This window comes from Moschus berezovskii, chromosome 9, assembly GCF_049115385.1.
Source record: "Moschus berezovskii isolate FMDL1 chromosome 9, NW_MosBer_1.0, whole genome shotgun sequence".
NCBI classification, from domain to species: Eukaryota; Metazoa; Chordata; class Mammalia; order Artiodactyla; family Moschidae; genus Moschus; species Moschus berezovskii.
Genome location: NC_142468.1, coordinates 27,021,846 through 27,033,986, shown reverse-complemented (window position 1 = coordinate 27,033,986; position 12,141 = coordinate 27,021,846). Strand labels below are relative to the sequence as shown.

General features: G+C 42.6%; 1 protein-coding gene across 1 annotated transcript in view; it reads left to right on the top strand.

Annotated features, from left to right (window-relative positions):
• Positions 1–12,141, top strand: part of MTHFD1 (methylenetetrahydrofolate dehydrogenase, cyclohydrolase and formyltetrahydrofolate synthetase 1) — a 65,122-nt gene that overhangs the window by 8,333 nt on the left and 44,648 nt on the right. The window contains exon 2 of the mRNA XM_055436581.2: positions 10,295–10,379. Within this exon, the coding sequence (XP_055292556.1) occupies positions 10,295–10,379 (85 nt within the window). The remainder of the gene's footprint in view (positions 1–10,294; positions 10,380–12,141) is intronic.

Below are 12,141 nucleotides of genomic sequence, written 5' to 3'. Positions count from 1 at the left end.
CGCCCTCCTCCAGGGGATCTTCCTACCCCAGGGATCGAACCCAGGTCTCCCGCACTGCAGGCGGGTTCTTTACTGCCTGAGCCACCAGGGAGGCCCTTTATGAAGCCTTTCCCCACCAATTCAGTCTAGTTTGTAGCTCCATGTGTTTCCTCCAGGTCAGTGGTTCTTAAATGGTGGCGGTTTTGTCCCTCCTTCCATGGCCACATTTGGACATGTCTGGTGACATGTTTGCTTGTCATGTGGCGAGTGGCAGTGTGCTGGAGGCATCTAGAAGGAGAAGCCAGGGATGCTGCTGAGCATCCTGCAATGCACAGGATGTCCCCACAGCATAGACTTATCCGACCCAAATATCAGTCATGTTGAGATCCATAAACCCTGATCTGGAGACCTCAAAAGCATTTATTTTATCACTGCGTATATGGATTAATGATGACCTTTATGCTCACTGAGAATTTGTGGAAGTTTGTTCGATTTTTACACCTGTTAGCTGTTTTCATGTCATAAGTATCAGGTAAGTCACCATTCCCTTGGGTCTTTGAGAGAGTTTGAGAGAATTGGATAGAAGAATTTTACATTATAAATTTTCATTGGAGCATAAAATAGATGCATATTATAAGTTTTCAAATATATGTTTGAGGTACCTGTTAAGTTTAGTAAATATTCACGTAAATTTATAATTGTTGTAAATATTTTGTTCTTAAACATAATGAAAGAGTACTGGTGTTAGTTGATATGTATACTGATAAAGTGAAGAGGAACTAAAAAGCCTCTTAATGAAAGTGAAAGAGGAGAGTGAAAAAGTTGGCTTAAAGCTCAGCATTCAGAAAACTAAGATCATGGCATCTGGTCCCATCACTTCATGGGAAATAGATGGGGAAACAGTGGAAACAGTGTCAGACTTTATTTTTCTGGGCTCCAAAATCACTGCAGATGCCGATTGCAGCCATGAAATTAAAAGACGCTTACTCCTTGGAAGGAAAGTTATGACCAACCTAGATATCATATTAAAAAGCAGAGATACTACTTTGCCAACAAAGGTCCGTCTAGTCAAAGCTATGGTTTTTCCTGTGGTCATGTATGGATGTGAGAGTTGAACTGTGAAGAAAGCTGAGTGCTGAAGAATTGATGCTTTTGAACTGTAGTGTTGGAGAAGACTTCTGAGAGTCCCTTGGACTGCAAGGAGGTCCAGCCAGTCCATCCTAAAGGAGATCAATCCTGGGTGTTCATTGGAAGAACGGATGCTAAAGCTGAAACTCCAATACTTTGGCCACCTCATGCGAAGAGTTGACTCATTGGAAAAGACCCTTATGCTGGGAGGGATTGGGGGCAGGAGGAGAAGGGGATGACTGAGAATGAGATGGCTGGATGGCATCACAGACTCGATGCACATGAATTTGGGTGAACTCCAGGAGTTGGTGATGGACAGGGAGGCCTGGCATGCTGTGATTCATGGGGTCGCAAAGAGTCAGATACGACTGAGTGACTGAACTGACTGAACCAATAGTGATAAAATGTAGTGCTTGATATTATTTATCACTAAAAATGATGTATCAACAAGAAGGTAATTTTTTTTACATTTATTTTATTGAAGTATAGTTGACTTACAGTGTTATGTTAGTTTCTGCTGTATAGCAAAGTGATTCAGTTATGTATGTGTGTGTGTATGTATCTATATATTTACATACACACACTCATTCTACTTTATATTCTTTTCCATAATGGTTTATCGCAGGGTACTGATTATAGTTCCCTGTGCTGTACAGTAGGATCTTGTTTATCCATATAATGGTTTGCATCTGCTACTCCCAAACTCCCAATCCATCCCTCCCCCACCTGCCCTGCCTTGGCACCCACAAGTCTGTTCTCTGTGTCTGTGAGTCTGTTTTGCAGATAAGTTCATTTGTATCATGTTTTAGATTCCACATATAAGTGATATCATATTTGTCTTTCTCTTTCTGATTTAGTATGATAATCTCTAGGTCCATCCATGTTGCTGCATACAGCATTATTTCATTCTTTTTTATGGCTGAGTAGTATTCCATTGCAGAGAAGGCAATGGCAAGGCACTCCAGTACTCTTGCCTAGAAAATCCCATGGACGGAGGAGCCTGGTAGGCTGCAGTCCATGGGGTGGCTACAAGTCGGACATGACTGAGCGACTTCACTTTCACTTTTCACTTTCACACATTGGAGAAGGAAATGGCAACCCACTCCAGTGTTCTTGCCTGGAGAATCCCAGGGACAGGGGAGCCTGGTGGGCTGCTGTCTATGGGGTCGCACAGAGTCGGACAGGACTGAAATGACTTAGCAGCAGTATTCCATTGTGTATATGTATCACATCTTTATCTGTTCACTTGCTGATGGGCATTTAGGTTGTTTCCATATCTTGGCTAGTGTGAACAGTGCTGCTGTGAACAGTGAAAGTGTAGTTGCTCAGTTGTGTCCGACTCTTTGCGACCCCATGGACTGTAGCCCACCAAGCTCCTCTGTCTGTGGGAGTCTCCAGGCAAGAATACTGGAGGGGGTTGCCATTTCCCTCTCCAGGGGATCTTCCTGACCCAGGGATCAAACCTGGGTTTCTCACATTGCAGGCAGATTCTGGGTGTATGTATATCTTTATAAATTATAGTTTCATCTGGATATCTTCCTGGAGAAGGAAATGGTAACACACTCCAGTATTCTTGCCTGGAGAATCCCCATGGACAGAGGAGCGTGGTGGGCTACCGTCCATGGGGTCGCAAAGAGTCGGACACAACTGAGCAACTAGCACACACGCTGGATATCTACCCAGGAATGGGATTGCTTCATCACATGGCAACTCAATTTTTAGTTTTTAGAGGAACTGCCACCCTGTTTTCCATAGTAGCTGCACCAATTTATTACATTCCCACCAACAATGTAGGAAGGTTCCCTTTTCTCCACAGCCTTTCCAGCATTTATTATACTTTTTGATGATGGTCCTTCTGACTAGCGTGATGTGATATCTCAGTGTAGCTTTGATTTGTGTCTCTGTAATTAGCAACGTTGAGCATCTTTTCATGTGCCTATTGACCATCTGTATGTCTTCTTTAGAGAAATGTCTAGATCTTCTTCCCATTTTTTGATTGCATTGTTTTTTGTTGTTGTTACTGAGTTGTATGAGTTGTTTATATATTTTGGAAGTTAAGCCCTTGTCAGTCACATCATTTGCAAATATGTTCTTTAACAAGAAAAATATTTAATTTAATTTAATTAAACTAACTTGGAATTTGAAGTATATGCCTTTCTTGGAACACTAGGTGGCCTCAGCTGTTTTTACAAGGAACTACATGTTAAGTTTTTCAAAAAATTTTGAAGAATTTTTTAGCAGTATGACGAGTTGACTCACTGGAAAAGACTCTGATGCTGGGAAAGGTTTGGGGCGGGAGGAGAAGGGGACGACCGAGAATGAGATGGCTGGATGGCATCACCGACTCTGTGGACATGAGTTTGAGTGAACTCCGGGAGTTGGTGATGGACAGGGAGGCCTGGCGTGCTGTGATTCATGGGGTTGCGGAGAGTCGGACACAACTGAGCAACTGAACTGAACTCAACTGAATGAGAGCTTCAGTGAAAAATATAACAGCAAATGAATGAAATGAAAATAAGCAAATAAAATCAGACATTTGTGTTTTACTGCATTGTAAAATCTTAAAACAACAACCTCCTTGAGGGGAAAAAGAAATGTGTGTCCTGGTTTAGAATAGCCCTCCATGTTGATGAATGTTCTTTTTCTCTGATCAACTACTAAAGGCCTATTCTGTGGACCTTTTAAGGATCATTTGCAAATTCCTCTAAGCCTGTGTTAACATTTCAGTGTTTGTTGACTAGGCAGCTTTTTTTTCATCATGTAGATTTCTTAGCCATATAGCTAAATATCCTTTTCTGTCTCCTTTTCCTACCTATAGCTTCTGTTGAAATGTCTTTGTTAGGGTTATATTTTGGCAATGCTTTTTTTCTCAGGGATAAAATGTCCAGAATTTAAAAATGGGCCCTCCTGTGAAACAGAATGAGTTGGAATTTGTAATGGATTTTTTCCAAGAGTAATTGTACAAGACTTGAGGCAAGAGATCTAGGTGACTGTTTAGGGATGTTAGACTCTGACTAGGACTGTTCAAGAGTAATAAGATTCTATAGGGATGTACACCTTTGACTTTCATTAACTAGGCTCTTTGACACCTGGATGTGGGAGAAGTCAACTTGGAAAAAACTGATAAGTCATGCAGATCTGTAGAGATTCAAACAAATTTTGACAGGTTGAGCTATAAATGATTCCACCTTGATTTTTGCAGCTTAGAAAGAAAAGGTAAGCCCGAACATTGCATTTTATTGGCCAACAGTAGGGTTTCTCAGCCTTCGGCACTGTTACCATAAGGGCTGGGTAATTCTTTGCTGTGCTTTGTCTTGTGCATTGTAGGATATGTAATTGCATCTGCCCACTAGATGCCAGTAGTAACTTAGTTAAACTGCGTCTGTGTCTGTTCATGTTTAATTGGCTATGACTCTTGGCTCAGGACTAGTATCTGTCCTTCAGGACCAGAGAGACTTCAATGGTTTACTGCTACTTTGTCCTGCTAGTGTCAGTGGCACTCTAGTTCGGATTTTTCATACATCAAGATTGAGATATGTCTTCCCTTAGATTTTAGGGTGTGTTGATGGAAGATGGTGTGACCAGCATGTGTAGTTCTATTCAGGGATCAGGGATGTTTCTCCATATGCCCACTTTGCCTTGCTTTGCTCCCAAAATTTTTACCAGGATGATGTAACTTTCAGGGCCATGGATAGAAATGAGAGGTGTCTGCAATCAATTAAGTTTCTCTTGATTTAGGAAGCTTCAGTGATTCGAAAGTTATTCTTTTACATTTAAACTTTCTAAAAATGAGCTATAAAAAGTAAAGGGCTTCCCCCCTATTTAATTCATCACAGCTTTATGACCCTAAAATAAAGGTAGACAAGGGAGGGAGTGTTAATTTTTCTCTCCATCTTTTTCTTTTATAGTGTCAACTTCAGTTCAGTTCAGTTCAGTCGCTCAGTCGTGTCCGACTCTCTGCGACCCCATGAATCACAGCACGCCAGGCCTCCCTGTCCATCACCAACTCCCGGAGTTCACTCAAACTCATGTCCATCGAGTCGGTGATGCCATCCAGCCATCTCATTCTCCGTCGTCCCCTTCTCCTCCCGCCCCCAACCTTTCCCAGCATCAGAGTCTTTTCCAGTGAGTCAACTCGTCGCATGAGGTGGCCGAAGTATTGCAGTTTCAGCTTTAGCATCAGTCCCTCCAATGAACATCCAGGATTGATCTCCTCTACATACCTAATACTTGGGTTTGTTTTTCCACTTTTCATTTTAAGGTACTTCAGTTTCTGGCCAAACAAGAAAGCCAGGCAGGAAAAAAAAATTTTTTTAAGGGACTTATGGAAACCTAATTACAACTATCTTAATTTCTTTTTCTTCCCCCGCCTCACCAGGGCAGAAGATTTTCCACCTGATGCTTTAGTGTTCTGTGCTGTCTAGTTCTTGCTTACTGTGGTTTATGTGCATGTTAGACTGTCTCATTGGTATTCTGGTCATGTCTCATAAAGAGGCCTAAGTGTTAGCTTTTCAACAGAGCTTTGTAGTTGGAAGAATATCCCTTCTAATTTTAAAATGATCCTGCTTCTTAGAAAAAGTTTAAGGGAGGCAGTATAAGTGATCTCAAGCTATAATTTCTTTTAGGGGGAAAAAAGTGCACCCTTAGACCCATTTAAATTATAGCATAGAAAATAAAGAACATTTTGTTCTTTGCTCTCAACTTCCTGGGCTGAAACAACATTTTCCACCTAAACTACCTTATAGTACTGGGTTCCTACAGCTTACTACCTGCTGAGTTTAAGTATTATTTTTATTTGTCCCTAGATTGTTTCCTTGGGTCTCAAATGCTTACTTATTCTAGAATCCTTATAAGATTTGGTAAATAAATTCACTGTCCTGTCCTTAAAATATCGGTATCATCAGTCTTTCCAGTTCCATCTCACAACCCCCCCAAACTTCAGAGTCATCTGTATTCCTAGTATTTCCTCTGTGTTTCATATTTTGTATATCTGGAATAGATACTTCTTGCCAGCTTACCACTGATACCATAATCCAAGCTACCACCACCTCTTGGCCTGGATTTTACAGTTGCAGTAGCTTCTTGCTGATGTCCTTGATTCTCACCTTTCCCCCTTGGGTGTATTCCCAGTTCAGCCACAAGAATAATCCTTTAAAGATATAAGGCCAAGGACTTCCCTGGTGGTCTAGATGCTTCGGTTCCAGTGAGAGTGAAGGTTCCATCCCAGGTTGGGGAACTGGGATCCCACACGTCACAGGGCACAGCCAGAAAGTTTGTTTTTTTTTTTTCTTTTTAAAGTGAGTTCCATCACATCAGCCCCATTGAAAACCCTCAAATGGCTTCCCATCACATTCAGAATAAACGACTATCTACCTGATTTGATTACTGCTTCCTCTTGGACCTCATTTACCACTGGCGGGCCTTTTGCACCTGTTGTTCTTTCTGTCAGTTGGCCCTGGGAAAGGCACCTGTCCCAACTGCTTATTGCCTGTGTCTGCATCTGTGAACAGGAATAAGAACGCTTTTTCTCCCTTGCCTACCGCAGGGGGTTATTGGGAGTCTCAGATGCCTTTGTCTTTTCACTGTTGGTTCACCTTCCTGTCTCACATTGTGCTGCTGCTGCTAAGTCACTTCAGTCGTGTCCGACTCTGTGTGACCCCACAGACGGCAGCCCACCAGGCTCCCCGGTCCCTGGGATTCTCCAGGCAAGAACACTGGAGTGGGTTGCCATTTCCTTCTCCTCACATTGTGCTAGGAGTTGCTTTTTTTTAAACACCTACCCCTCCTAGGACTCCCTTCCCCACTGTGGGTTTTGTTTGGCGGGGGAGGGGTAAGGAGAACCAGTAGAAGCCTCTGCTTGGCCCTTTGTGTTAGCTATGACAGTGGCTGCAGGAAGGAAGGGAAGAGGAGAGAGTGGAGACTTGTTCTCTGCAGCATCCTGGGCAGCACTTCCAATCCTCATGCAGGAGAAACCACTCTGGCTGGGGCTGCTGGGGAGTTTCAGTGGCAGCCCAGGGAAGACTTGGCAACTCTAGTGTTTGCTGTTGTATTGTGTCAGAGCAGAATTGTGCCTCTGTTCATTAAAATCCCAGTAGGAGAAATATCAATAACCTCAGACATGCAGATGATACCACCCTTATGGCAGAAACTGAAGAGGAACTAAAAAGCCTCTTGATGAAAGTTAAAGAGGAGAGTGAAAAGGTTGGCTTGAAGCTCAACATTCAGAAAACAAAGATCATGGCATCTGGTCCCATCACTTCATGGGAAATTGATGGAAAAACAGTGGAGACAGTGTCAAACTTTATTTTTTTGGGCTCCAAAATCACTGCAGATGCTGATTGTAGCCATGAAATTAAAAGACGCTTACTCCTTGGAAGGAAAGTTATCACCAACCTAGATAGTATATTAAAAAGCAGAGACATTACTTTGCCAACCAAGGTCCGTCTAGTCAAGGCTATGGTTTTTCCCGTGGTCATGTATGGATGTGAGAGTTGGACTGTGAGGAAAGCTGATCACTGAAGAATTGATGCTTTTGAACAGTGGTGCTGGAGAAGACTCTTGAGAGTCCCTTATACTGCAAGGCGATCCAACCAGTCCATTCTAAAGGAGATCAATCCTGGGTGTTCATTGGAGGGACTGATGCTAAAGCTGAAACTGCAATACTTTGGCCACCTCATGCGACGAGTTGACTCACTGGAAAAGACTCTGATGCTGGGGAAGATTGGGGGCAGGAGGAGAAGGGGGCGACAGACTGAGATGGCTGGATGGCATCACCGACTTGATGGACATGAGTTTGAGTGAACTCCGGGAGTTGGTGATGGACAGGGAGGCCTGGCGTGCTGTGATTCATGGGGTCGCAGAGAGTTGGACACGACTGAGTGACTAAACTGAAAAGAAATCCAGTAGTCAATTAATACTTGTGTTGAACTGTATGATTTGTAGAATATTGGATTTGAAAAAACAAGGCTACTAGCTACAAGATTTTGCAGTCCTAGTTCTAACTTCTTGTATCGCTAAACATTCTTACCATTTACTGCTGCTGCTGCTGCTAAGTCACTTCAGTCGTGTCCGACTCTGTGTGACCCCATAGACGGAAGCCCAACAGGCTCCCCCGTCTCTGGGATTCTCCAGGCAAGAACACTGGAGTGGGTTGCCATTTCCTTCTCCAATGTGTGAAAGTGACTCCTGTGCCTTTTTTTTTTCAAGTTACTTTGTTTTTGGTTGTGCTGGGTCTTTGTTGCTGCAGTTAGGCTTTCTCTGGTTGCAGCGAGTGGGGGCTGGTCTTCATGGCTGTGCATGGGCTTCTCCTTTCAGTGGCTTCTCTTGTCATGGTGCATGGGCCCTAGGGCATTCAGGCTTCAGTAGTTGTAGCACATGGGTTCAGTGGTTGTGGCCTGTGGGCTCTAGAGTGCAGGCTTAGGAGTCATGGCACACAGGCTTAGTTGCTCTGCAGAATGTGGAATCTTCCCAGACCAGAGATTGAACCCATGTCCCCTGCATTGGCAGGTGGATTCTTATCCACTCTACCACCAGAGAAGTCCTCCTGTGCCTTTTCATGCCAGATGTGTGCAAAGTGTGGAGAGCCGGAGGAGGGGGTAACCAAATTACAATGAGGGAAGAGATGCTGTGACTATCTGGGCATATTTGTTTGTCAACTGCAGTTAAGATGAAGACAAATGACAGAACTGGTCCTTCAGGGGAGACAGATCCTGTTCAAGTTAATAACTGCATCATAACTGGACCGGCTCCGTTCCGTTCCGTCGCTCAGTCGTGTCCCACTCTGTGCGACCCCGTGGACTGTAGCCTACCAGGCTTCTCCGTCCATGGGATTCTCCAGGCAAGAATACTGGAGTGGGTTACCGTTTCCTTCTCCAGGGGATCTTCCCGACCCAGGGATCGAACCCGGGTCTCCCGCATTGGAGGCAGACGCTTTAACCTCTGAGCCACCAGGGAAGCCCCCATAACTGGACAGTTTGCACTAATTTAGTGTTTACTTATGGATGTAATGGCATTTACTTAATGTCCTATTGTAGAGAAGTTGTATGTTAGTAAATTGATATATCTTTGTTTCACAAGAGGTTATACTTTCAACTTAGTAAGGGAAATTCTTCTGTGAACTAGGATATAATTTGTAAATTCATGCTGAATTCAGAGTGGGATTCATTGACTTATCATTCAAGCTTCTGTAGATACCCTGTGACTAGTAGGGTAGGTTGAGCAGAAGGTGTGAGCTTGAGTTCTTTCCTGTAAACTTTTTTCCTGTAGCACTCAGAGAGTGGAAATGCTGCAAAAGATGAGTATTAGCAGCCTTCCAAAAGCGTTGGTCAAAGTTTCTGTTTGCTCCCTGTATGATTTTGAATATTGTAAACGTGTATGTTTTTAAAAATTTTTAATTTTCTGCTGGAGTATAGTTGATTTACAGTGTTGTTTCAGTTTCAGGGGCACAGCAAAGTGATTCAGTTATATATATATCTAGTCTTCAGATTCTTTTCCCATTTAGGTTATTACAGAATAATGAAGAGTTCTCTGTCCTTGTTGATGATCCATTTTATATATTCAACTCAGCACTCTTGCCTGGAGACTCCCAGGGACGGGGGAGCCTGGTGGGCTTCCGTCTGTGGGGTCGCACAGAGCGGACACGACTGAGCGACTCAGCAGCAGCAGGATGTGTGTTTTAAACTAGCTGTCCCATAACCCATGGGACAGTCAGTGTCAGTGAGAATTAGAAAAGATCCGTGTCTGCTTGAGCCCTGGAAATCTGATGGGTGGTACAGAGTGCATACGACATCAGACAGTGTCTGTCTGCTGCTGCTAAGTCGCTTCAGTCGTGTCTGACTCTGTGCGACCCCATAGACAGCAGCCCACCAGGCTCCACCGTCCCCGGGATTCTCCAGGCAAGAACACTGGAGTGGGTTGCCATTTCCTTCTCCAATGCATGAAAGTGAAAAGTGAAAGTGAAGTCGCTCAGTCGTGTCCGACTCTTAGCGACCCCATGGACTGCAGCCTACCAGGCTCCTCCGTCCATGGGATTTTCCGGGCAAGAGTACTGGAGTGGGGTTCCATTGCCTTCTCCTAATGTCTGTTTAGTGAAGGTGTTTTTTCAATTTCAGTGTATCTAATAATACATATTGTTTATTTGTGACTTGAAGCATTAAGTTTTAACTCCAGTCTTTTCCGTTTTCTCTAGGCAAATAAGGGAGAGACTGAAGAACCAAGTCATTCAGATGAAGGAGGAAGTACCTGGTTTCATACCAGGCCTGGCAATTTTACAGGTATTATGATTTTCCACTAGTATCTTTCTTCCTTTCTCAATCTCTCAGTAGCACTTAAGACAACAAGCACATCAAAGCCCGCCCTCTTTTTTGGCTTCTGTGAAACCTCAGACCTTTTCAGTTCTCTGTGCAGGCTACTCCTCTTCAGCTCAACTCCTGCATGTGGACCTGCCCTGGCTCTCTGCTATTCTTTGTGGGTACTTTCCCCTAATCCAGCATCTCTTGATCATTGGTCTTAGGACCCCTTTACCCTAAAAAATTTAAGACCTTAGGGAACTTTTGTTTATATGAATTTATCCATTGATATTATACTATATTAGAAGTGAAAACTAAGAAGTTTAAAGATACTTGTATATTTTAAAATGCTGATAGTAAGCTCACTGTATATTCGCATTAAGTAATATTTTTATGACTTAGTAACTCTTAGAAACAATGGAGTGAGAAGAGGGGCATTGTTTTACATTTTTGCAAAACCCTTTACTGTCTGGCTTAATAGAAAACAGCTGGATTCCTATCCACTTTTCAGTCTCTTGCTATGCTGATTTGATTGAAATGTATGAAGAACTTTCACATATATCTGACCTTATACAGACATATAGTTGTAAAAGGAAGCATTCTTTTGATATTCTTCTCAGATAATTGTGGATGTTTCTCTTTAGTACTGTAAGGACTCAGTAAGTAAAGTTTTAAAAAGGTAGTTACAGTGTGAAATCTGAAACTGTTATCAGTGAACTTTCATATTTTGTTAAGTCAGAATCTTGTTTTATGTTACAGTTTGAATGGATATTTACCTGTGTGTGGTTTTGTTATGTTCTTTGTTCGTCATCTGAAAAATAATGGTTCACTGAATTATACAGATCTCCCAAATGTTAATACATTTTATTACGTGATATTTCAAAAAATCATAATCATTACTGTCACCAACAAGCTCATCAGCAAAGCCTGTGTTAAGAAGTTGTCAAGCTCACAGGAGTACATAAATACCAATTTTTGCTTGAAAGCTCCAATTTTGTCATTAGTTATTTTCCTTGAAGTAGCAGGCTCGCTTTATCCAATTTTGAGAAAATATCTGCCAAATGTTCAAGCCCAAGTAATCATTGTTTGTCAGTTGTTCTTTCGAGTAAATTTGGTGTTTCATTAAAAACTGGCCAGTTCTGCTTGCAAGGCAAGAAAGCACAAGTGCTTTTCCTGGTGACAACCACTTCTGTTTATGGCCAAAGTGCTTTATGACTGCTTCCACATTCTTTATGCAGAATATTTAAAAGACATGTACTCAAGGATCAAGGTTTAATAAAAATAATTTTTGCTGCATCAAGAGCACTTCTAAGTGTGTTGTTTTCTTTTTATTACTGAGTGTGTGTGGCGGTGAAGGATGTCCTCATGACTAGTACAGTTTGCATTCAGAGCACTTCTCAGTGAAACTGGTGTGTGTGTTGTTCTTTACTGAGTGTGTGTGGCGGTGATGGATATCCTCGTGACTAGTACAGTTTGCATCCAGAGCACTTCTCAGTGAAACGGGTGTGTGTGTTGTTTTCTTTTTTTTACTGAGTGTGTGTGGCGGTGAAGGATATCCTCATGACTAGTACAGTTTGGTGCCATTGTCTTGATTCTTACTAAGTCATTAGCAGTCTTACCCGCCATAACTTTTGCAGCCTCGATACACATGTCAATACAGTGAAAATGGCAAATGACATCATAGTATGATGATGGCACTAGCGGGCCTTCTAAAAGGGTGTTGGGGTTCCCCAAGCGTGTATGATCC